This window comes from Nestor notabilis, unplaced genomic scaffold (genome assembly GCF_000696875.1).
Source record: "Nestor notabilis isolate BGI_N333 unplaced genomic scaffold, ASM69687v1 scaffold14949, whole genome shotgun sequence".
NCBI lineage: Eukaryota > Metazoa > Chordata > Aves > Psittaciformes > Psittacidae > Nestor > Nestor notabilis.
In genome coordinates this window covers 28086-53005 of record NW_009944386.1, presented here as the reverse complement: position 1 = coordinate 53005, position 24920 = coordinate 28086, and the positions used below count along the sequence as shown (strand labels likewise).

The following is a 24920-nucleotide window of genomic DNA, read 5'->3' as shown; positions in this document are numbered from 1 at the left end:
TCATAGCCAGTGCTTTGCCTCACCAGGTCACACCTCCGGGACAGGCCAGGTTACAAGCACAGCATTCACTGAAGCAACTCCTAAACTGTCAGACACAGCGAGACATAAATGTCCTCGTTAGCAGAGTACAGTATATTCTGGCTGTCGTGCTCCCGATGCATCTGGCTACATTAGTTCATTCAGTTGCCAGGGGACAGGAACAGGGCTGATGGGTTCTGCTTTAAAGAAACACCAAAGGGGAAGGTAAGGGAGCAGCCCCCAGAGGGGCCGAGGGACTCTCCAGCCCACCAACATCACGGCTTCTATTTTCAGCCAGCAGTAAATAAAACACAAACCCTGATGCACACAAACCCAGCACAACCACATTAAGGAGGTTGCCATCAGAGAAGACACAAACTTTTCCTGCTTCTTTACACTTCCCTGAATGAGATTTGACCAAGACCATCCAAACCCCAGAGCAGAAATCCCAGCCTTGATGTACGTAAGCAGTTTTGGTTGCTGCAGGGATTTCTTCTTGCCCCTGTGTACAGCAGCACAGGTTCACGCCACAGTAGGACAAACACACTGTTTTATTAAATAAACCAAGAGAGACAGCTCTGTTTTCAGCAAAAAGATTGGTGTAGTCACTATAAAAGATTCCAGATGTTTCAGGCAGGATGAAGTCTTCAATCTCATTTAGTTTGGGGTATTTAGAGCTTTATTCATAGTGTGTTTGAGGGTGGGTTGAGTTGAATAATGTGATTAAAAATGCTGATTTAAATGAGGAAGCTGGAAAACCTGAATTTTAATCATGTTTCGCTACATAGCTTCCAGCCACTTCCCTTAAAAATAGTTGATTCTCTTTGATACCTACTCAACAACTGGGAGCATGCACCGGAGCAATACATATGTAAGCAATTACACAGCTTCATGTGCTGTTAATACAGAATCATACTCTTAATAGCTTTTTTCCTAGAGAAATTAATGGTTTACTTATTGTTTTATTAAGTTGCATTTGGGAAATGAAACTCAATTAAAAAGCTACCAAAACAAGTTTATATTTAAGCAATTTTGTGACCTTTTTTCTCCTTGACACCTTAGAAAAATGAAAGATTTCTATTCAAACAGAATGCATTGCATGTGTGTGTTACTGAACAGTCTCACTTACCAGAGACCTCCAAACCCTAGATCTCATCTTGTCCTACTCCCTTGCTCCTTATAAAGGGAAAGAAGGGTTTCCATTCTAATTAATTTCCCACCTCCAAATTAACTACCCAGTGAGTAGAAATAGTTGCAAACCCCCTGCAGAAAAGGCTGTCGCTGGTGGAGAAGGAAGCCAGCAAACTCCTTCCTCCACAACCAGTTGTATTCTTTTCCCATACTTGGGAATTTTTTAAACCACAACTAAACTGATTTGAATACACGTTACTGCATCAACTTGGCTTGATGGATCCAAGAGAAAGCCATGGGGTTTAAGCAGACCACCCAGTGTCCCTGACAGGGACGTGCCACCTGCCTGCCCCTCAATCACTTCACTCAGCCTTTCACCTTGCAGCCAAGAAGTAAAGGCAAAGTACTTCCAGAGGGTAAGAAAACCCTTATCACTGCACGAATGACAAGGGATTTATTGGGAAAAAAAGTCAAAGCAAAGTGACAGCTTTTATTTTCCACGCAAGAGACACTGATCCTGAGGCAACAGGAGGGTGTTATTCCTGGTCTCAATCTAACCCTTTTATCAGCTGTGGAAGCACCAGGAGAGGCTTTGTTCTCCCACCCGACCGCTCTGACTTTCCCTGCTCTCTGGAGAAGCCAGCCCCATGCCTGGCTGCTGCCCATGTGTCCAGGCACCCACAGTCTGTCAGAGGTCCTGCCTTCACCTTCCTTGGATGTGTTCTGTCCATCCTGAGAGTTCCTTAAAGTGACACCGAGGAAGAATGTGTAATTTATAGCCCCGCTCTTTTAATCTTGGTCAGCCAGATTTTTTCAGACATCTGTTTATTTCTTCTTATAATATATTAGATGGAATAACAGCCCCAGAGTCGGCTTCAAGGCAGCAACTCACTCACAGGGTTCTGCTGACATTTATAAACCGATGCTATTCCCCTCTCGTGTTTTATGTTATCAGCTAAACCTGTCGACTTAAATTATTGCCTTGTAACCAAATAACAGTTATCTGTTATTCTGTTGTGTGTACATTGGTGAAGCTTTATACCTATATCAAGCCTCACAGAGAGGGAAAACAAGGTGATAAATAAATAAACAAATAGAAAACAGAACATGCTTCCACCACGCTCACAGCTGAGGCAAGAAATAGGCACGTTTTATGCAGGATAACTAGAAGTTGCTGTGCTGAATATACACCACACAGTAATATTCAAGTAACCCCATTTCTCTCTTTTGGGACCCACCAAGTGACCAACTGTGTTTCATCACCAAATGAGAACAGTCTCATCCTGCCTGGCTCTTCTCCAGTACATTGTCCCATTTAGTGCTGGCCACAAGTGGTTTTGCAGTTCTGCACATGGACAAGGCTGAGCCTCAACTCATGACACAGCAACAGGGAAGCATTAAAAATAACCAGGTAGGTTTTACATCATACACAGATACTCAAATCTCATAACGAGATCATGCAATAACCCACTGCCCTCCTGGAGCAGCTTCCCCATCCCCTACCCACCCCTTGCACCCTGAGCTGGGACACATTGACCTGCCCAGCAAGAGAAACCCATGAGGGACACGAGACTCTCGCCCTCCAGAAACACATTCCAGCACCACTCTGTCCTCTACAGCAGAGGAATGTCCCCATGGAAGGCTTCTGCAAGCAGAAAAAGGGTGATTCTGCTCACCGAGACAGATCCCTGGCTTCTCCCCAAGTAAGCGTCCTTGTTTGCCATTGTAAAATACCCCAACCATATAAATCTATTCATGGTGTGAAAACAAGCCACAGTTATGAGTTGGTAACTGGCTCTGCAGCTCTCAGAAATCACTTCGGTATCTGAGAAGCATCAGATAACATCTACCTTTCTTTACTCTTTGTTTGTCTCAGCACATGGGAACGAGGGGAAAGGGACTTTCTGATACAGGCAACAGAAGAATCTGCAAATCAATCCGTGGATGTTCCCAGCAAAGCAAACCAGTGGTGCTGCAATATTAAAACTCATAAGGCTGCACAAGAGTGACAGAGCACCCTCAGAAAGTGATCCGATAGCACTGACCCTGCTCTTTTAATAAAACAATGATTAAAAAACCCCACAAAGGAGACCAATTATAGGAAGCTCAGCCGCATGAGTAGAGGGTGCTGAGGCGCTGGCACAGGGTGCCCAGAGAAGCTGTGGCTGCCCCAGCCCTGGCAGTGTCCAAGACCAGCTTGGACACAGGGGCTTGGAGCAACCTGCTTTAGTGGAAAGTGTCTCTGCCCGTGCTAGGGGTTGAACTGGATGAGCTTTAAGGTCCCTTCAACCCAAACCAGCCTGAGATTCTGTGATCGCTGGCACCACCAGCTCCATGAACCACCAGTGCCCCTGGTGGGTAACTGGGAAAGACTGGGGCATCCCATGCTGAGCATGCATAGGACACAATCACCCTGGTGCTCACCCTCACCACCTGCTCCTGCCTGGGGAGAGGACAGGATTCACACAAGAGCAGTGCTCTGGCTGTAGGAAGATGCTGAATGCTGGGCTCAGAGGAAAACTGAGGAACCAGCACCAGTGTGGTGGGCCTCAGCTCTGGCTCCAACATCCCAGTTAGCACTGCAAGCAAGGAAACAGCAATGCTGGCTGTGGGTTGTGTTGTTTTCTCTCTGGGTGAGTCATACCACTCCTTGGATTGCTTGTTATTTCAAAACAGAACATTTTTACATACAAAAGGAAGGGAAGATGTGTAGAAGCACAGGTCAAGAAGAGATGGATTATGGATGGGAAGAGGAAGCCCAGAGCCTGAACCTCATTTTGCTATTTCCTGCCCTTTTCCATTCATCTACTGCCTTTTGTGTTAGTTTGCTTTCTGGCACTCACTGCTCTTCCCAATTAAGTACCACTGGAAAAGGTCCTTAATATGCTACATATCACCTCTTCCAGAGAGGTTTAACAGCATCAGGCCTGGAAGCTTCCCCCAGTGTACCTTACTGCACCAGCAGCGAGGAAGCTGTGGTACCCACATCCATGATTCAAGTAGAAACTCCTACAATGCTGATGAAATGCTTTACAAAGCCACTTGTGTGCATCTCTTAATGCCGTTAGTTCTATACTTCTGCTGGGAAACCCACAGTTGCCTGTCAGGCACAGCACATCCTTGGAGAGGCCCCATCCTGGTCACTGCCTCTGATTTCTCAGGTCCAAACCATCACTGACAGCAGGGGCTCTAATTACTACTGTAATTATAGAGAAAACTCTTTTAAAATCACTGTGTGTTTGCCATGTTCATAAACTGTTTCTTAAGCACATGCTTGCAGCATCCATAGGGGACGGGATGCTGGAGGAACCCCTGCCATGACCCACTGTAGATGCTGCCATCCCACTTCTCCCGGGGCCACCTGCCTCTGCTTAGGAATGAGAAGTCCTGGTGGTGTCAGGCTGGTTTTATCCCCATCATTTTGTCTTATCACTGAACCCTGATACAAAGATCCTGCTGTGCAGAGGGAGGACAAGGATAAAGAGACTTCCTTCCCTTCCTCCAGTTACGGAGGAAACCATGAGAGAGTTTTGTCCTTACAGCACAAGCAAACAACTCGAACTGCTGTTTTCTTCTGCCTCCCAGAGCATGCGGCAAATACTGAGCAGCAGGAAGAGCCTGATCCCCAGGGCACAGTCACTGAGCTCACAGCAGCGGCTCGCACCAGCGTCTTCCAGAAATGCCTGAATGGGATCAATTGTGGAGAGACTGAACCAGCCGTTAAAAAAACCTCAACAAAATCAAGGATGTTCCACATAAGATGTTTTCGCTGGTTAGTGTCACAAATTTTTATATAATACCCCAAGCTATGCTAATAAATATCCTGCAATTCAACCTGTCAAAACAGTGATGTCTATATACGACATCTTCTCAAACACCAACTTTGTCCACGCTGCAGTGGAGCAGGGACAGGAGCCACCTGAAACACTTCCAAGCTCACCACAGAGAAGCTGTTCCCAGTTCAACTCCCAGCACTGCTGCTGGAGCAAAGCCATCCCTGGGAAACCATCACCCCACTGATGTATCCTGAAGTGCCACCGTCTCTGCTCCTGCCCAGGTTCCTCGTGTCCCAAAACAGCAGCACTGCTTTCTGCCAGGCTTGAACCCTAAGTGAACAGGGTGCAGAGAAAGAGCCATTCCCATTCCAGTTTCTTACTTAGCAAGAGAAAAGCAACTTACTGGTGCTTGCTGGGCTGCTGGGTTCCCATGGCTCATCCAGAGAGATCACTGTGTGGGCTCGCGGTGCCAAGTGCTCCTCACAACCAGGATTACAGGAAGACACATGCCCACAGTAAACCTCAGGAGAACTTTTGTTTCTTGCATCCTATGATTTTCAATGCCAACTGCTTGCTTGCTGCAGTAACAACCATGCCTTTAAACACCAACCATCAGGCCTACAGCCCAAACATTTGTTTATCTGAAAAGGGATTTAGAGGCACTCTTTTGTCCTAATGCTGAGAGGTCTTCTCTGCAATTTGTTTCCTTTGGCAGATACAATGAAAACGTTTCAGAAGCGATGCCAGAATCAAATCCCTCCTTCCGTGATCTGAGCCTCAGCTAAAGGAGAACAAAGCGGTGCAAGGAAGGGGCTTTCCAGTGAGTAATGCTTGGTTAGACATGCGAAAGCATCAGTTAAATGTGGACACTCAGCTGGACAAGCACTCACCACTGCCAATTTCAACCCACCCAGCTCTCCCATGGCACTGGTATTCATGTTCCCTTCATTGATCTGCCAGCGCTGGGGACCATGAGCCCAGTGATTCAAACCAGAAGCACTCTGCAAGCTCCAGGCTCCAGCTCCTACCACCTCCTGCTAAACCCACCCACTGCCCGTGCTTGGCTTTGCCTCCAGCAGCGGGAAAGCAGAAGGGGAAGGAGAAGAAGGTAAACCCACAGTGACAGGCGAGGGACCCAGTGACACTGTCGCAATGGGTCTGTTTAACTCGCTTCTACCATCACGGGCAGCCAACAAGATTGTTCTGCACATAGCCCAGCCCGAGCTCACTGCCTGCCTAAAATCCCACCAAACCTCGACCTTCTTGTGGCAAGATGAGGATAAGAGAGCTGGCTCACACAGGGCAGACCATGTACCTCCCACGAGGTGCCTGCAGCTTCCCAGGATGCTCCAAGGCAGTAAGTGATGGAAGCGAAGGCGGATGCTAGTGAGGTGCCTGGGGAGGAGGACTCGTAGGGAAGGAGCAACAGGAGGGCTCGGGAGGGGACATATGGTGCCTCTCTAATGGGAGTCGCTGCTGTAGCATCTGTTGATAGATCTGCTGCTGCTGCCAATATAGGAAAGCTTCATATGGCAAAGGGCCCCTTATAACAAGTGCTTCTGCCCTTCCACCTCCCTCTCTGCGAAGGCTTCTCCCTCACTTGCACATAACAGCAGAAAATACACCAGGAGAAAAATAATAGCAGAGAAAGAAGAGGAAGGGTTGCCCTTTTGTAAAATTGGCAAACACACATGTTTTCAATTCATTAGCAAACCCTTATCTACAGCTTCGAGACAGGCATTTCTTATGCATTACCACACCCCCTCGGTGCAGCTTGATGCATGTGCTCAGTGCTTCAATACGAAGCACTTAATCTATTTTCTCTTCTGATATTGGGCTCGATTCTGTGAACTGTAGAAGTTTAGGCAGTTTAATCCCACAAAGATCCAGACAGCAGAAGAAACACAGAGATCAAAGGACACCAGCCACACTCTGATTATCCCAGCTGTCAAACAGCACACCAGGCTCCAGTGCCCTGGGTCTCACCATGTCACCAAGTCAACATCCAAGAGAAACATTATTTACAGAAGCCAGTTTTAATCCCTCTCTTACTCACTAAGTTATTTATCCCCAAGCCTATGCTACTTCATAGTGTCACTGCAACCTGTTCAATAGTTGTCATCCCACAGGTGGATTTGTTACGCCAGAAAGCCCAACCAGGATGCTGAAGGCTTATCTAGGTTCAGAGAAGATCAATGCAGAACATAGGCAGAGAAGGATGAGGGAGATGATCAGGAGAATTGAGAACCTGACAAAAGGAACTGAGCATGATATTTATCCTGGGAAATTTTAGGCATCTAATAAGTTTTTGAGCAGAGAACCATTAGCTTCTTTACTATACAGAGATGAGCACTTCTTGAACATCATCAACCACAGCTGTCTTCCACTCTCAAAATGCATCTCTTCCTCTCCCCAGTGACTGTTGAGATGGCCACCACAGATAAATGTTAGGGCAGAAAGAACCACCCCCAGAGAACCTGACAACACAAAGGCATGAAAAGGACACAAGTGCTCTCTGGGGAGGGATAATCCATCAGGACCAACACCAGTGTGAAAACCATGAGGTCTAAGCTGGCCATGGTTGGAAACAAAGAGCTGAAGCCTAAGATCGTGCAACAGGAGGAAGAATGGTCAATAAAAAGAATCAGTTTCCAAGGGGAAGGCTCAAGAAGGGGTTTTCATGACCAGGTCTCAGGAATTTCTGTTTCTGTCTTCAGCTTCTGCGTCTATAACTCAACAAAGGCTGAAACGGAAAAGATAAGACACATACAACAGAGGCAAACCCAGCTCCCTTCTCCCAGCCCCAGCTATCACCAGGAATGATTCAGGACATGTTGAATTGCTGCTGGCAGTTAAGGTGTGCAGCTTATTGACTCGGACTGCAGCTCTACTCAATGTGTGTCAACTGGCTCATCTCACACTCTCACACCAGCAGCTACAGTAACATCCATGCACCAATGCTTCCCCAAGCTCAGAGCATTCCCTAGAGCCAGGAGAGCCCAGATCCGCCAGCAGTTGGGCCACATTTTCCTCGTTCAACACTGAAAGGTGCCTGATCTGAACTGTGTGGCTGTGAGACAAACACAGGCTGGACAGACTGGATGAAGCAGCCCTGAGGAGAGGGACTTGTGTGCTGGTGGATGAGAAGCTCCCCACGACCCGGCTTCAGTGTGCGCTTGAGCCCAGAACCCCTCCATGTGCTGGATGCATCCCCCAGAGCGTGAGCAGCAGGTCAGGGAGGGGATCCTGCCCCTCTGCTGTGCTCTGGGGAGACCCTCCCTGCAGTCCTGATCCAGCTCTGGGGAACAGCACAAGAGGGATGTGGAGCTGCTGGAACGAGGCCAGAGGAGGCCACGGAGCTGCTGCAAGGGCTGGAGCAGCTCTGCTCTGGAGCCAGGCTGAGAGAGCTGGGCTGGGTCAGCTGGAGAAGAGAAGGCTCCTGAAGGGGACACCTTAAGAGCCGCTTCCAGTGGACCCCTAAAGAGCCCCTTCCAGTGGCTGGTTGGACACAGGGGCTTGGAGCAACCTGCTCTAGTTTCCACTACAGGTGTTCCTGCCCCTGGCAGGGGGCTGGAACTGGATGAGCTTTATGGTCCCTTCCAACACAAACCAGTCTGTGATTCTACGAGACTAGCAGAACGTATTGGAGAAGCCTGTCTGCCACCTACACTGGCAAGCTATAGTGAGAATGAATTTGAATAATAAAAATTGAAACAAGAAGCAGCCTTGGAGAGAACATTGGTATAGTGCTTTCCAAAGCTTCAATTTAAAGCCATGTTTCTATAGCTATTGCAGTCATAAGTGACATTAGCCTAATTGTCAAAAGAACTTGTCAACACTGCAATACTTAAGACAGACACTAAGGCCTTGTTTTATCTTGCAGGTAGATCACTAAGAAAGAATTTGTGGCACACTTGGTTCACAGGCACATAAATTGTCATTCTCCCTGGACCCAACCAGGGGATGCTGGTTTATAACCACATGAGCAGCCTCACATTTCATCACACTGCAGCTGAGATGGGATCCAGATGCACTGTGGGGTTAGATATGGGAACCCACGAAGAGGTGCTTTAGATGGGCCACTGCTGGAGATGGACACCCAGGGACACAGAGTCCGAAACTTTCCTTCCACTGACAGTAGGTAAAACATTCAGCCCAACTCCTAAAGGCTCAAGTCCTTCTATTGATGGTGCTCACCAGCTGACCCATAACCAGTGGACTGTGATTTCAGGTCTTAGGGGAGAAAACTGAGAGTAGAAGTAGAGAATTAGCTTTGCCTCCTCAGGAGTACAGGCAAGAGATTGAAAGTCAACTTGCCTGGCCTGATTTTCAGAGGTGCTCCAAGGGTGAGTCAGCAGAAAGCAAAAAAAAAAAAAAAGAGAGACTGTAACCTGCATTTTCAGAAGAAAAAGTGCTTGCATGATCCAGCTCCCATCACATCCCACTTCAGGGAATTCAGATCTCTCAGGAGACTGGGTGCATTAATGTTAGCACAGCTTCATGCTTCTCATGTGCCAGCCTCAGAGTTATTTGCAACAAGTCTAAGATAACAACATTGGTGTCATGGTATAAAGGCTAGTCCAAGACTCACAGTGAAAGCTGAAAATGCCCTTTTATTTGCAGCTGTCCCTGCACGAGCAGCAGCATAACCTCAGTCCTAGCTTTGGAATAGAAATGGGCTTGCAGAGGAAGTGTCGGGAGCGCAACCCGGGGCTGCAGGCGCTCAGGGCAGGAGGGTGGCTCTGCTCCGGATCCTGCACTTGCAGAGGAACTAAATCATTAAACCTGCCAGAAACGTCCCTTGGGAAGGAAATCCTCTCAAAGATAAATCAATAACTCAGTGTAATTTTAGCATGCAGCCAGGAGCATTTACATTGCCAGGAAGGCTGAAAGCTCTGCCACGGAGACAGAGCCACAGCATCATCACACGGCACATCCTGCAGCGGAGCCCTGCACAGGAGCTCAGGCTCAAGGGATTCACTGCAAAGCCAGGACCCCTATGGACCCAAAACGAAGCAGCAGCAGCGGGGATGTGGTGTGTCAAAACTCCCTTGTGACAAACCCACCTTTCCTGGGGTGCATCCCAGCTGCCCTCCTCTGCAGCAGTGCAGCTGCTCCCTGCAGTCGTGGCAGCGCTGGCAAGTGCTCCTGGATCTTACAGGGTAAGAGCTGTGCCAACATAAAGCACAAGCTAAAAGGAGCACAGGGCAGTGCTCCAGCCACCACTTCACCACCTAGCCAGGGCTACAGGGGTCCCACCAGCCACAGCACCTGCAGAATAAGGCGAGACAGCGATGCGCTGCGGCATGCTGTGATTAATGAGGCTGCAATTTATGGCACTGTATTAACACAAAGTACACTTGGACCAATACATTCAAGGAAACAAATGACACTTTACAGCACAGTTCAACACTGAGCAGTAACTCCAGCACAAAGGAAAAAAAAAGGCCCCTAATTATTCAGTGGCTGTTCTCCTCCCAGATTCTCAGGGTCAGCTTGGAGGAGAAGGTGGCCTGAATTACATTTTCCTTTCCAGAACATCAACAGAATTGCTAACTAGGTCCCAGCAGCAAGGTCGGAGCTTGTCCGTGGTTGTACATGTCACCCCCTCCCAACCACCAGCTCCAGCAGACAGCAGCACTGGGGGCCCAGGGAGATCTCAGCTGCCCGTGTCCCCTGAGAGCGTGTTCAGAGCACCCACACCCTGTGCTGCTCCTCCAGAGACACAGCACCAGTGCCTCTGCCTTCTTTTTGCTCTGGTCCCCAGGATTTAAAGTTCCAGTATTTTTAAAGGTGGCTACAAAGAAGACGGAGACTCCTTTTTTACAAGAAGTCCCATGGAAAAGACAAGGGTGATGGGGGAGATTCCAACTGAACACAAGAGGAAAAATTTCATTATGAGAACCATAAGCCAGTGGAATAATCTCCCCAGAGAAGAGGTGACTCCCCAGTATTGGACAGGGTGGACATCTAATCTAGATCATGTTTTGCTAAGAAAGGTTGGACCATATGATCCTTGAGGTCCCTTCCAACCTGGGATTCTATGATTCCCCAGCACAGATGGGTAAACTACAACTAATTCAAGGCCAGGTTGGACACAGGGGCTTTGAGCAACCTGGTCTAGTAGAAGGTGTCCCTGCCCACAGCAGGGGGTTGGAACTGGGTGAGCTTCAAGGTCCCTTCACATCCAAACCAATCTGTGACTCTCTAACTCCTTAGAAGCCAAAACTGGCCTCCACAAGGCACAGCATATTTGACATGTCTAGGAGCTGAATCTTAAAGAAGACAAGCCCAACCCAGTTGGCAGCAATTACTGTATATCCAGATCACCTACATATTGTTGTAACCAAAGCATCTGGCAGATGTGGAGCTGGCTTGAGGGCCATGCACAGAGGGCTTGGCAGCAGCCCATGGGCAGGTCAAGCAACAAACACATCCACACCTGCCTGGATTGCCCTGGAGCAAGACTGCTCATCACGCTGCTGCACAAGAGCTTGAGGCACATACAAATCCTCCCCATACAGAAAACTTCTGTTGCTGATCTGCGCACACACATGTATATGTGGTCCTCTGTCCTCTTCTGTATGTGCTCTTCCCCTGGAGCAATAGGTGCATTTTGGACCACCTATGCTGGCCACAATCATGTCACCCCTCCCTTGGTCCCAATAAGCTCTCAGACAAAGCTGCCCGTGGTCCATCAATACTGATGTGCTCCAATGAGCCTGTACCTGAAATCCAACCCCACAGCAGCTACAGATGTGGTCTGTGTTTCCATACTATCCCATCAAGAGTGGACTTCACAATTCTGCCAAGATCTGCTAGCAGAGCTGATCCAAGGGGCAATGTCAGAGTACATGAGCAACCAAGCTCATGCCAGCGCCAACCCAAAGAGCTGAAGATGCAGGATGACCACCCCAGACAAAACCAGGACAACCTGTTATGTTCCTGTGATGCGGAACATGAAGCTGCCCAAGAAGCCAGGGCAGAACAACTCTGTGAAGACAACACAAAGAGAACTCACAAGTGTCCCTCCGTGTCTTGACATAAAATCAAGACTAAATGAATGGTCTCCAGTTCACTGCCTTAAGGTCGCCCTGGGCTATGAGCTGCAAAGCTCTCCTGGTGGCTTCCAGGCTCAGCAACAGCATCCTGCAAGAGGGAACATGCAAAAAGCCAACTCGATGATGATCGGGAAGACAATAATCCATCACATGGCAATCTGCGTGCACCCGAATGTCCTGCAACACAATTAGAAATCAATAGCAAGACGCAGCAACCCGCAACCACACAGTAAAACATAAAGAACACTTGTAATATTGATTTTAAAACTGCCTCAGAGAAGACAGTTGTGAAGGAGCCCGAGAAAGCAAAGTAAAATGCCTGAATTGAAGCCTCTTTTTCTTTTTTTCCTCAAAAAGACATTAATAATGGATTTTCAATGCAAGAAGAAAAACTGAAACCCACACCAGATTCTCCTGGTAATAACAGCTTTCTGCAAAGCCCAACTATTAATGTAACAGGGACATCCATCAATCAAGCACGCAGAAAGTACTTTGCGAGCTAAAAAAGGAGCAAGCAAACATCTGCTTTTGGCAACTTAAATTTTGCCCTTAAGCACAAGGAACACAATAAATTATCAGAAGGTTGGTCCTGAACTCGTTCTCTTCCATCCTGGAGAGCTAAATACCGAGGCCAGGGGTAAAGGTACACAAACACACTGCCGCTGTGATTTCTGCTTGACAAGAAAATGGGACAAACGGGCACAATTTCATCTGGAGACTGAGGAGCTCTTGAAAAACACCGGTGCAGTTCTCAGCACCAAGAAAGCAGCAAGCTCCTGACAGCAAATGAGTGGCAACACCAGCAGCAAGGTGACAGTGAACTATTGTGTGAGCCCGTGGCTTTAGCAAGCACCTTTCTGTAGCTAAGTTCTTGTGAGCCCTTTCTCGCCCACTGCTGGAGCAGTACCAGGCTGGGATGACTACGTGGAAACTTACCACGAGGTGACAGTTGCATCCCTCCTCACTATGGCTCTCCTCTTCCTGCTGGTACATGCCGATTAAGGCAGGTCACCAGCACCTGCATTTGTCAGTGCTCTTATCAAGCAATGCTCCACATTTCGGGTCCATCTACACAGCCGAGCACTGACTGGGGTGTGAACAGCAAACCCGACAAGAGCTGGAGTTACACCAAAAAACCCAGCTGCCAAAGAAGGTGACTGGGGTGCCCCTATACCTCCAATATTCCCTCTATTTTATGACACAATAGGTCAAATCAAGTGCTGGAGATAATGAACAGAATTTACTGATTCAACCAGAAGAAGCTGCAGGCATCAATGCAACTAAGCCTTAATAAATTCTGAAGAGTGACACTATAAAACGACATTATGGAAGTCTGTATTTATTGTCTCCCCATGTTTTCTGTATCCAAGGTGCCACATTACACTTAATAACAGTTTTTCTCCCCAGCTGCCAGTGTTGCAAATCCTACCTGACAAGCTAACAGTTGGGGTTAACCCCCCGAAACACACACATCTCCACCCAGTGTATAGCTTCGGTGGTGTGAACAGGGATAAATGACTAAACCAGCACTGCCCAGGTGAGTACAGACTGTATCCTCATCTCCTGCATGTACTGGCTCCACAGGGCTCACTGTGATGCAGCAGAGGGGATTTGTGTTCCTGCTCTGCCAATGGTAGTGATGCGGATGAGAAGCAGCCATTGCAGGAAGGTACCTTCATGCACAGCGATGTTTCAGAGCAGAAGCATGCTGAGAACAGCAGAGGAGCCCTGCCAGCGAGCTCCTGCCTAGTACCAGGGCAAGCTGGAAAACCATGGAGAACCAGACTCCTGTGTCCAGCTCTGCGGCAACAGCACAAGAGGGACGTGGAGCTGCTGGAGTGAGGCCAGAGGAGGCCACAGAGCTGCTGCGAGGGCTGGAGCAGCTCTGCTCTGGAGCCAGGCTGAGAGAGCTGGGCTGGGTCAGCTGGAGAAGAGAAGGCTCCTGAAGGGGACACCTTAGAGCAGCTCCAGTGCCTAAAGGGGCTCCAGGAAACCTGGAGAGGGGCTTTGGACAAGGGCCTGTAGGGACAGGACAAGGGGAATGGCTGGACCCTGCCAAAGGGGAGACTGAGATGAGCTCTGAGGCAGAAGCTCTTCCCTGTGAGGGTGCTGAGGCGCTGGCACAGGGTGCCCAGAGAAGCTGTGGCTGCCCCATCCCTGGCAGTGTTGAAGGCCAGGTTGGACACAGGGGCTTGGAGCAACCTGCTCTAGTGGAAGGTGTCCCTGCCCGTGGCAGGAGGTTGGAACTGGATGAGCTTTCAGGTCCCTTCCAACACAAACCAGTCTGGGATTCTGTGATTATTGCATATTATGGGCTGCAGAACAGCAAGGTACCTGTAATCAGCAGCAACCCAGTTAGTAGGTTAAATGATAGTATAACTAATACACAACAGGTAGCTTTGTTTCAAATAAGAAAAGCAGCAGATTATATCAAAATGCAAATGCATCTTAAAGTACAGTCCCAGTGATAACTTAAAGGCACTTTCAGAACCACCACCAGACAGAAAGGGAAAGGTTTTACTTGGGCTGAATGACAAATCCTAAAAATAAAACCTGATCCGGGGTTAAAATGTAAATTGTTTAGATCTATTTATTCACACCCTGCAGTGTTGGGAGACACACGCGGCCTCATGTTTCTCCTTTTACTTTGCAGGATCACAGGCACATTCCTGTTGTTGGCATTGCCGCTTTCAAGGTCTTTGCAACCCTGGGAGATCTCCAGCAGCAGAAGAGAAGCAATACCAAGTGGCAGAGTGCATACATTAATTCAGTATTCACATAACATCCTGCTGCAAGTGAATGACCCCAGCAAAACTTCCTGCAGTCTTAAGGGGCAGGCAGAAAACCAGGAGAGAAGGAAAAAGCATCTCTGGGCTGAAGAAAGATCTTTTGCATCAGAACTGTTCTCCTTAATGAGAATTTCCTCCACCAGCACCACACTTACTCCTTCCAAAATGTAAACACAGCATAAAAAATTAAGCATGAATGTACTGTTATAAGAGTTCTTGCAATAAATAGGGATTAGTTCTACAAGACATCAAGACAGACCCAAGGAGATTACATTTCTTTCCCAAGCTTATGTTAGTAAAGCAGAGCTGGAAAAATAGAGATGTATGTTATTTTTTGACTCAGAAGCTTTCTTGAAATGCCAAAGGAAGCTGTTTCAGCAAAGCAGAGACAGGAAAGGTTAGACTGAGATGAGCTCTGAGGCAGAAGCTCTTCCCTGTGAGGGTGCTGAGGCGCTGGCACAGGGTGCCCAGAGAAGCTGTGGCTGCTCAAGCCCTGGCAGTGTTCAAGGCCAGATTGGACACAGGGGCTTGGAGAAACCTGCTCTAGGGGACGGTGTCCCAGCCTGTGGCAGGGGGTTGAAACTGGAGGAGCTTATGGTCCCTTCCAACCCAAACCAGTCTGGGCTCCTATGATACCCTGCAGCTAAAAGCTCACAGTGTGCAGCTCACCTGATCTCCACCATCTGTGATGATGCCTTGGTGGGAATTCAACACTTCCCTGGCTACAGAAGCAACCTCTGGTATTTCATGGGGATGGAGGTCTGACCCATGGCTAAACAAGCATGCATTGCAGTGGCTGGATGCTCATCCCACAAAACAGGATCATGCATTTGAAGTGTGAGTTGCTCTGATTTGGTCAAACCTCAAGAACCATTACAGTGACTCTGGAACCCAAGTCACAATTTCTGAAAAGCACTTTCCCATAAAACCCAGATAACAAAGCCAAGCTCATGGAATGGCTTGTTTGCTCTGGAAGCAGAAGGGAAGATACTCAACTTGGAAATTCAAGTTAACCAAGGCTGGATGTACTCCCAAAACGTTTTCCAGGAGGGAAACCATTTTTCTTCCAAAGCACCATTACAAGCTTGAAATAAATGTGCAGACTTTTAGATAAAGACAGAGATAAAAATAGGTCTGTTATTAAATACCTCTTCTTTAATGAGGTTCATCCTTCTAAGCAGTCACACAAAGGTTATTAACGTTATTGCAGAAAATACAGCTCCACTTGCACATAAAAGCCATGGCAAGATATTCCTCATCACCCAGCACACATTTAAGCATCTCTCAGGAGCTCGCGCACTCACAGCATCCCTGGCTTGGCAGAAAGAAGATAAAAGAGAGGAATGAGAGATGTCTTCCCTGGGAAACAGTCTCTTCTTTCAAAGCACTTTTTCCCTTCCAAACAATGTAAATTTAAGCAGGTGAACGATTCCCACTGCTTATGTCTCCTGCTACACAGCTGATGTACTTATTCTCTTCACTAATGCTACATTTACATTATAATAACACCAGGCAGAGCATCATTAAAGCAAAGTTCAAATATATTTTGAAAAATGCTTCTTAACCTGCTCCTATTGCACCAAAAACCCACCACTTGACTCAAACTCCTCCATCTCCTGGCGTATAACCACTGCATTTAACCCATAACACACTGCAGAGCATAGAGTCACGCACACAGCTACCAGAAGTCACCACTTGTCTGGTGTGAAAACACACCATTACACACTTATCTGGGCTATGCCCAAAATCCAAGCCCATGTCTATGTGTTAGAGAAGCTGCAAACTTTCATCTCGGCTGCTCAGAACCATCGTTAGTATTTGGCTGTATGTGTGTCACTGCAGAAGACCTCCCAGGTCATGGAAGATAGAAAACATAGTGAACACATGTTCACCCAGGTCCCAGGAATGATTTAGTACCAGAAGCTATACAGCTCTAAGGTCCCACATTACTATAACTTTTATATGTATGTATATATTTACACACACACACATTGCATTTACAACATGCCACAAAATATATAATCAAAACTGCATTACTACACTTGTCAAATTAGAGAAGCGGAGTGGTTTTATAAAATGGAACTCTTACTTATTTTAATGTACATGTCCAGTTACTGGCCTATAAATTTCTGTAACTTCCTACAGCTCCCCATGTGCTGGGCTGCACCCCCAGAGCGTGAGCAGCAGTCGAGGGAAGGGATTCTCCCCCTCTGCTGTGCTCTAGGGATAACCCCCCCTGCAGCCCTGATCCAGCTCTAGGGCAACAGTACAAGAGGGATGTGGAGCTGTTGGAGCTTTAACCTGCCAGAGGGGAGATTGAGATGAGTTCTGAGGCAGAAGCTCTTCCCTGTGAGGGTGCTGAGGCACTGGCACAGGGTGCCCAGAGAAGCTGTGGCTGCCCCATCCCTGGCAGTGTTCAAGGCCAGGTTGGACACAGGGGCTTGGAGCAACCTGCTCTAGTGGAAAGTGTCCCTGCCCATAGCAGGGGGCTGGAGCTGGAAGAGCTTTCAGGTCCCTTCTGACACAAACTAGTCTGGAATTCTGTGATTTCTTAGTGTGAATAACAAAGGCTCTGCAGCATTCCTGGAAAAAGTCAGCTTTGTGCCCAAGGATCCAGCCCACTATCATTCCTGGTGCTTCACAAGTGTTTCAACTACACAGGTCTGAGGCCACAACACTCCTGGCATCACCTGCACTGGCATCTCACTGGGATGCTGGCAGCAGCTCCCAGATCTCCCCATGCCTTACAGCCAGAAGCTCAGCCCCTTGTCTGTGTACTGAAGATACAGCATGACATGGACAGGGTGTGCGTCCCTGAGGGTGCCCTCCAACTTCTCAGCTCAGGGAACCTGCCAGTGAAGAAAATCCAAGGTAATAGACAGGTAACAGCACTGCCCTCATCTGCATGGCTGAGCTGGAGAGCAAGACACTCATAATGACAATATCTCCCTGTCCAAAAGCTGGCATCCTTCAAACACTCCCTGCTCCAACTGAGGTTTGAGACACTGCTCATCTGCACGTTGTTCCAGTGTCTTCCAATTCCTGCCCTCTTACCAGCAACAGGGAAACACTGTTACGCAGGGCTAAGTCATGGAGAGAATTTGACAGGTCTGCCCTCCAGTGCCACACACCAGAACCAAAGCTGCCTGTAGAGCTTCAGCCCTGGCACTTCTGCTGAGAAGAATTTCAGTGTAGAGAGTAATTAAACACAAGCCAGTATCAGGGAGACCACGTATCCTGTGATGACACTGGGGTATCAGTGAAGGCATGAAGTCAAGGAAAGCCCAGGAGAATGGGGAAGCTGAGAGAGGAGAGCATGAGGGCAGGAGGTGGTAAAAAGGAAGACAGGCACAAGATACACTTAAGATACCAAGAGCCTTGTAAGCAACAGGTCAGATGGAAAACAAGCAAAGGGAGAGCTACTAGTGGCCATAACTCTATCTCCAAACACTGAACATTTGAAATTGCTCTCAAGACTGCCTGGGCCTCCCTACCTGCTGTAATCACCCTGCAGCTCTCTCTGTTGCTGACCAGAGAAGATTATAGTAACTCCACAGTTGAGATATTTTTCCCCTCTGCACATCAGTACCAAGTTATTTTATACAAAAAACCTGGAAAAGCACCAATTCATCTGGTATAAATGAGGGTTTTCAAATCCCATGTGCCTTCCCTCTTCATGCAAATCTGTGCTGATCTGATGAGGCTCCTATTTCCTGGATTACAAACGTCAAGCTTTGCAGAAACGAGCATACCCTGGTGTCTTAATGCCGTATTTCACAGCCCCCTCTTGACTGTGCTGACATAAATATTTCAGAGATCTGCACACAGCTGTTTGAGATAGGTCTGGGTCACTGAGAAGCCAGAGGTTTGGACAGATTCATTAATTCAGCAAAGCAATTAGCAGGAGCCAGCACAGCTCAAGACATCCTGGTGAACAGCAGGAACAAGATAACCACTGTCAAAGTGTAGGAAATCCTCACCAGCTGTCACATCACCCACAGGCCCTGTCACTGGACTCCTGAGCCAAAGGGGTCCCTCCTGCCATTACCTTCTGCTCCCAGCTTCACAAACCTCTCGTGGGCTTAGAGCAGTGCTGGCTCATTCAGCTACTGAAATCTCTTGAAAGACAAAGATTCACAACTGAGTCATTCCCCATCCCGAGCCCTGTTCTTTCCAAACCCACAGCAAGTCCTTCAAAGCAGCTTCTGAAATGACCTCTGCAACGTGAACACTTGCTTTGAGAACTGTGTTTCTATACGTGTAAAAATTTGTTTATGCAGCAGATGAGACAAGGAAAGACTTGAGACCAGCATGAGCACAAAGAGAGCTACCGATGGAGAAAGCAGCCCAAGGACCCGTGGAAGCTGCAGCGGTGGATATTTAAATGCTAAGCAATGTATCATCAGCTCCCCGCTGAACTTAAGATGGTTTCATCTTTACAGAAGCAGCAACAACAGCATGCTCACATCAACTTCGCTCCAGCAGTTTGATCAACAGCGGCAGTGATGGCTTCTTATTTTTTAACTGCAATATAATTAGGCACTTAAGAAAATGACTCTGAGCAGTACAAATGCTATAGAGTAACTGCAGGTATCAGCACAGAGCTCTGCAAGCCAGGAGTTTAACCACAGCTAACAGTACAGGCCAGGAGACAGGCGATCCAAACCCGAGAGACCCAACACTGCATCCTTTCAATCACCAACACGAGGTTTTGCTCTGAAGCAAAAGAAGCCTTTCTATACCCCTCTCCAATGGGAAGTGTGCAGAGTAGACAGATAATACTCTGGTATTTTGGGCACATGAGGTTCTCGCTTGGTCCATCCGTATTTGAAAATTCGACATATGAATTCCCAACTTCAAACTGTCAGAGAGTCTCTGCTGCACCAGGAAGCAGGGAATTGCTGCTGCAGAGGTGGACAGAGCCCATCTGCAGAAGCACTGCGCAGCCCAGGCTCCCCAAAGTACTGGGCCCTGCTGAGGAAGAGATGATTAACCCCTTCTTCTTTCCTAGTTAAACCCTTGCCTCTGACATCCTTTCTCTTTATCTTCACAATGTCTTCCCAGAGGAGCCACTTCCCACCCTCATGTCAGGTGGAAAACCTGCTGGTCAGTGACAGGAGTACATGGTCAGAGCAATTCAACTTTCAGTCATCATCAGGAATGCTAAACAAAACAGAGGGAAACAGGGTGCCCAAACAACAAAAGCAGGTAATTCCCAGGCAATGAGGCATTCATGTGCCCTAGGATACTGAGTGGCAGATTTGAGGCCACCTGGAACTGTGGAAGAAAAGCTTTTAAAAACCGAACTCCAAAGAAAACTCAAATTGATGTCAACACCATCCAACCCTTCATCTCTGCCATCCCAAAGACTAAGGATCAGCCTCTGGTTGCCATAACCATCAGGCAAGATCACCTTGAAAAGTGGTAAGGTGGGTCTGTGTGCTGACAGACTCCACACACTTGGCAGAGCTTAACATAAGAGGCAGCAAAAGCAAGTCACCTCTGCTGTGCTTCTCCAGAGCTTCCAGCTCACAAGGGGACTATGACCTGGCAAAAGCACAGTCAGAAAGGAAGAAGACATCACAGGAAGCACAACTTCAAATTCTGTGTCCGTGGTAGAACTGTTACCTGACCATGAGAAGTGATCTGACCACGGGTGTGAACATCCATTCAGAGGGCACTGCAATCCCACTTGCAGGCTGAAAGCTCCTATGGACTCCCACCATGAACAGAAGGAAAAGCCCTGCAGATGCCTTCTTTGTTCAGATAATACCAAAATAAGTAAAATAGAGGTGCTGGAAGACTTTCCAGCACACATACCCTTTCTGTCTAACCCTGATGCATTATTTAGTGCCAAGTGAGAAAACAGCAATGCCTAACAAAGTGTTAAAGGACTCTCTAAAGTTTCCCCAACCTTTTGACAGCCCATCAGCTTCCTGGCTGGCAGAAGAGACAACTGAGCTCCTTGCTTCCAGATTATAGGCAGCAGAACTCTTAGGGTAACCGTCTCTGTGTTTGCATCCAGCTACCTCCAGCAGCTTGAAGCGTGCTTGAAGTGCAAGAGAGCACTTGATCAAAATCCAGCTCACACTGTAGGCAGCGAGAGAGCAACCACACAAAGCAGTGTTACATATACAAGAACAATTGAATTTGGTGGAGGGATTTGACAGGTTACAGGTTGATGACACTGCTGCAGTCTCAGCGGAAACACAGTTTGATGCAATTAGCAACAGGGAACTAGAAAAACAGGAGAGCAAAAGTGGAAATCCATGTATAAAAGATGAGTGACTGCAGGACTGGACAGAAGCATAAAAATCTTCAGAACAGGAACAAGATGAAGCAGGAGAAACACAGCTCTGAGCTCCCTTCCACCATTCAAAACTGAAGATCCAGATTTTAAATCAAAACATTGCTTCCCAGGAGGAACTGGCCTCATTTGCTGCACGGATACAAGGGAAGACGGTGTGGGAAGTGGGAGGCACAACACAAGCTTCTGAGCACCGTGCTGAGCACACACCAGCCAGGACTCTGGTCAGCTGCAGGTGACTGAAATCACAGCAGGAACCATCAGAAGAGGCAGAACCACCAGACTAGACACACTGCCAATGTGTGTGTCTGCTGAAGGATCAACACACACGTCCCTCGTGCAGCCACGGTAGCTGCTTCCCTTGTCCTGCAGGTCAGCTCTCACCCCCAGCATGGACTTGTGCTGGCAACAGGGAAACCCTCTTGGTCACAGGCTGCAGGGATGAGCTTGTGGTGGGAGCGCCTTCCCCAGCCTTGCCTCAGGGATCACATGTGCCAAAATCCACAATCCACACACAAGGTTTCACTTCAGAGAAACCAACAAGAGACCAACGCCCAGGCTGGCAAGGGGAGACCAAGGAAGAATCCTGTTTCTGACATGTCTCTCCCCAAATCTGCACACACACCTGAAATGAGGATCTAGCACACAGACAATGAGGCAGGCCACCATTTAACCCTTGTACAAGAGTAACTGAAATTCTTCTCTGTGAATGCTGACAAGCCTCCCACTTCCACAAGACTTTCACTGCACATGCCCAACATGGAAATGCTACAAAAATTACATGGAACAAGACACCCAAGCAAGGGAAAAGTGCATCTGAAACAACAGCATGAGCAGCAGGTCAAGGGAGGGGATTCTTACACTCTGCTGTGCTCTGGGAGACCCCCCCTTCAGTCCTGATCCAGCTCTGGGGAACAGCACAAGAGGGACGTGGAGCTGCTGGAGCAAGGCCAGAGGAGGCCACAGAGATGTTGCAAGGCCTGGAACCTGATAGAGGGGAGATTGAGATGAGCTCTGAGGCAGAAGCTCTTCCCTGTGAGGGTGCTGAGGCGCTGGCACAGGGTGCCCAGAGAAGCTGTGGCTGCCCCATCCCTGGCAGTGTTCAAGGCCAGGTTGGACACAGGGGCTTGGAGCAACCTGCTCTACTGGAAGGTGTCCCTGCCCGTGGCAGGGGTTGGAACTGGATGAGCTTTAAGGTCTCTTCCAACCCAAACCTGTCTGGGATTCTACAAAAACCAGCAATGGTGTTTTTAATGCCTGCAGGTATATACATATTGTGCTTCAATAAGGGTGGTGGGTATCTGCCGGTGTGAATACTGAGCAGGGGCACCACACACCTTCCATACATAATGGTACGAAAATGGAATATAAGTATATAGTGCAGCTTTGTGAAATTTAGGGGCTTTTGCTAGACATTTATGTTATACAAAGATTTACATTTGGAAAAGTAGTTCTGCTGTATCTGGCAGAAATTTCAAGACAAATGGATCCCATATTTATTCATTCCATGATAATACTGAGCATGGGATAAAGCTCTTACATTCAGAGCACTTTATAAAAATTAATTACCACTTAGTTCACCCTTCGGAGGTGGGAAGGTATTACACCTGCATATACATGAGGACTCCAAAGCACAAGTGGATTAAATACCTTGTTCAAGACCCCAGAGGCAGGCAGGCTTACTGATCATCCTAATTGCTGAAATATGTGTGCACACATGCAGCTGGGTATGTTTACATGGGCTTAGCCTCTCTAGAGCCCTTCCCAGCACATGGGTGTTTGCAGTGAAGGCAGCCTGCTCAGTTGGTGTTCCCTCACCATCCATATCCCATACACATCTAATAAAAGACAGCAACCCAAAAAAAGGGAAGAGATTTTTTTGGTGGGATGTACTGACAGGGATAAAAGCTGGATTTCAAACAGCCAAGGAACAGAAAACCCATTGTTAGAAAGCTGTGTGGTGTTACATGGACGGTTCTTAATCAGATTGCCACTGAGCAGCATTCCCCCAGCCCACACCAGAGCACAGCAGACCTGGGATACCACATGCCAGCAAACGTTAGAAAATCTGTCCCTTGACAAGGGTACAAAGGGCTTCTGAGCTAGTGACAGAGACACATACCCACCTCCAGTGTGACTGGCAGCCCACTCGACCTGCTCCAGTGAACTGAAAGCACTGGAGCGACCGCTCCCATGGCCAGTGGTTTGGCGATGGTCTCCTGCCCCAGTCCTGGGTCACTGAGCCCAGGCCTCTTTGTCAGAACACCAGCAAAAGAAATCAGCAGCACGGTAACAAACAGGCATCTGAGTTTCTGCAGGGACCTGTCAGTGCTGGCAGGAAGGGGTTTAGAGGGATGCTCAGTGTGTTACCTGGACGGAGGGTCTGCCACTGATGTGTGGGGTAAAACACTTCCAGGTCTTCAGGATCAGCATCATCTTCTGCTACCACCTCCTTCCCACTGTCATCTTTTATGTCGCTCTCTTCTATTTTTGTAAGGGCAAACTCCTTTTGGATAGAAGAGATTCAGCTCATTAGCAATTGCATCTGGGTAATTTAGTGCCGGCTGAGAATACAAAATTTTTTCCCTTGCCAGCAGATTTCTTGGTTGTTTTTTTTTTCACATCCAAATTTCTTTCCACATGGTTAAATTTAGATTTCAAGTATATTAAAGGTTAAACATGCATAACTAGCATGACAGTTGTGCTGAACAAAGCAACGCAGCTTATTGCCTATTCCAGCACAGGCTGCAGGTTTCAGACAAGGTTTCACAGAGCCTCACCTGTATTCCAGCCAGAGCCAGGAGCCCTGGCTATTCCTAGGGTTGTGTAACGTTGTTAAGACCCTGTTTTCCCTTGCCTAAAAATATGTCAAACTTTTAACTTTTCCAGCTGAAATTTTCCACGCGAGTGGAACGCCTCAAGCGTTGGTTTTTTTTTTTTTTTCTTAAATGCACTTATTTCAGGCTTGGAGACGATTTCAGCTAAAATAGTTCAGCTATTTCCAAATTAGGACATGGGGAAAACACACCGAGTTGCCCACACGATAAGAACACGAGCATCCTTCCCTCCACCCATTCCCTGTGTCCTCCAAGTCTTTTAAAACAATGAGGCAGCAATTTAATCACCACCCACACTGCGAGAGCAGCACAAGAAACCTGGAGAGGGGCTTTACACAAGGGATGGAGGGACAGGACAAGGGGAATGGCTTGAACCTGCCAGAGGGGAGACTGAGATGAGCTCTGAGGCAGAAGCTCTTCCCTGTGAGGGTGCTGAGGTGCTGGCACAGGGTGCCCAGAGAAGCTGTGGCTGCCCCATCCCTGGCAGTGTTCAACGCCAGGTTGGACACAGGGGCTTGGAGCAACCTGCTCTAGTGGAAGGTGTCCCTGCCCGTGGCAGGGGTTGGAGCTGGAGGAGCTTTAAGGTCCCTTCCAACCCATTAACCCGTCTGGGATTCTATGAATGGCAGAGGTGTGGCAGATCAGCTACCATGAGTGGTACAACATTAGGCAAAGGCAAAAAACGAGGATGAAAAGCAGGGAATAGAAATCCTCGCTGAGAGGGAAACCTCGCTGCTCACTGGAATGTCTCCCCAGGGAGCTGGTGGGAGTCATGTAAAACCACAACGGATATAATTACTGGGAGTGCATAGTAATAGTAAGTAATGACCTCGTGCTATCTCACAGCAGCTATTAACTGCTCAGGGAGCAGGTCTTTGCTATTCTGGTTTTCACAGATAAGCCAGTCCAGGCTAATTGTCCAGACAGCTCCGTTTCTGTTGCAGGGAGTATTATCAGCTTCCAGTATCGCCACAAACGCCACCATTGAATAATTTCACATC

The 24920-nt window shown here is 47.9% G+C and overlaps 1 protein-coding gene across 1 annotated transcript in view; it reads right to left on the bottom strand.

Moving 5' to 3' along the window:
• Positions 1 to 24920, bottom strand: part of LOC104411867 (nucleotide exchange factor SIL1-like) — a gene marked incomplete at its 3' end in the record, with an annotated part of 59696 nt that overhangs the window by 11638 nt on the left and 23138 nt on the right. The window contains exon 3 of the mRNA XM_010022403.1: positions 23453 to 23588. Coding sequence (XP_010020705.1) covers positions 23453 to 23588 — 136 coding nt within the window. The remainder of the gene's footprint in view (positions 1 to 23452; positions 23589 to 24920) is intronic.